The sequence below is a fragment of the Acyrthosiphon pisum genome, chromosome X (assembly GCF_005508785.2).
Source record: "Acyrthosiphon pisum isolate AL4f chromosome X, pea_aphid_22Mar2018_4r6ur, whole genome shotgun sequence".
In the NCBI taxonomy this organism is placed as follows: Eukaryota; Metazoa; Arthropoda; class Insecta; order Hemiptera; family Aphididae; genus Acyrthosiphon; species Acyrthosiphon pisum.
The window spans coordinates 115,056,114-115,057,095 of NC_042493.1; the positions used below are offsets into that span (position 1 = coordinate 115,056,114).

The 982-nt window shown below is 56.7% G+C and overlaps 1 protein-coding gene across 1 annotated transcript; it reads left to right on the forward strand.

Moving 5' to 3' along the window:
- The first annotated feature begins 2 nt into the window (after positions 1-2).
- On the forward strand, positions 3-611 carry LOC103310976. Its single transcript, XM_008190481.1, has one exon. It carries the CDS (start codon positions 3-5, stop codon positions 609-611), a length of 609 nt encoding a protein of 202 aa, XP_008188703.1.
- Positions 612-982: the final 371 nt, after the last annotated feature.

A 982-nucleotide genomic window follows, 5' to 3' on the forward strand; every position in this document is an offset into this window, starting at 1 on the left:
CCATGATCCCAGCCGACCTCCTCGCCCACGAACGGACCAGAGTGAGGACTCGGAGAGAGGACGGAGAACCTCTAACACCGGCCACAATCAAAAGAGAAGAGAGGACAATCTCCATACGAGCTTGGCAAGCGAGATGGGATCGGGCTGCAACGACACCGGACGCCGTCGGCCGCAAATGGACCCACAGGCTAATACCAAACCTCGCTCGATGGCTAGCTAAGCCCACGCTGGTGCTGACGTACCACCTCACCCAGGCGCTGTCGGGACACGGGTGCTTCCGCAGTTACCTGGCAAAAAGAGATCGGGCTGAGGACAGCTATTGCGGCTACTGTATGGACCCTGACGACACGGCCGAGCACACGGTGTTTGCCTGTCCAAGGTGGCTTGACGACCGAGCCCGGCTAACGGACATATTGAGGAGACCCCCAAACGCTGGCGACGTGGAAGATATCCTGTGCGGTCCCTGCCCGGCCGACCTGCCAGACGATACAGAATCTCGGCGCAGAGTCCTCGCTCAGTTTGTGATCAATCGACGGGAGCTCACAGCCATGTGCGAGTCGATCCTGTCGACGAAAGAAGCCGACGAGCGCGAAGAGCAGGCGCACCGATGACCGGCCACCCCCGGGACCAACGATGAAGAACGGTTTGATTCCCCACGGTTCGCTGAATCGCGAAATGTCGGAGGTGTCACCGACCACGTTCTTCATCCCCCCCACTTGTGACACCACGGGAGGGACGACGATCACCGCATCGTAAGGACGAAGAAGACTATACGGACAAGTACGAGACTGCTAGGGCGGCGGACTCCGGTCGGCCCGCCAAAAGACGAACATCCCACCTACTCATGGAAAAAAGGAAAAACATTAATTTGTAAATTGTTATGTTATGTCATGTATAAAGGGGGGTAAGTCGGGGAATTGTCTCGTCTACCCCCCACGTATGTATATATATTGTTGTTTACTTCAATAAACGACGGCGGCGT

What these genes read in the sequence shown, in the direction of transcription:
- LOC103310976 (XM_008190481.1), top strand. Translation starts at nt 3, where the DNA reads ATGATCCCAGCCGACCTCCTCGCCCACGAACGGACCAGAGTGAGGACT.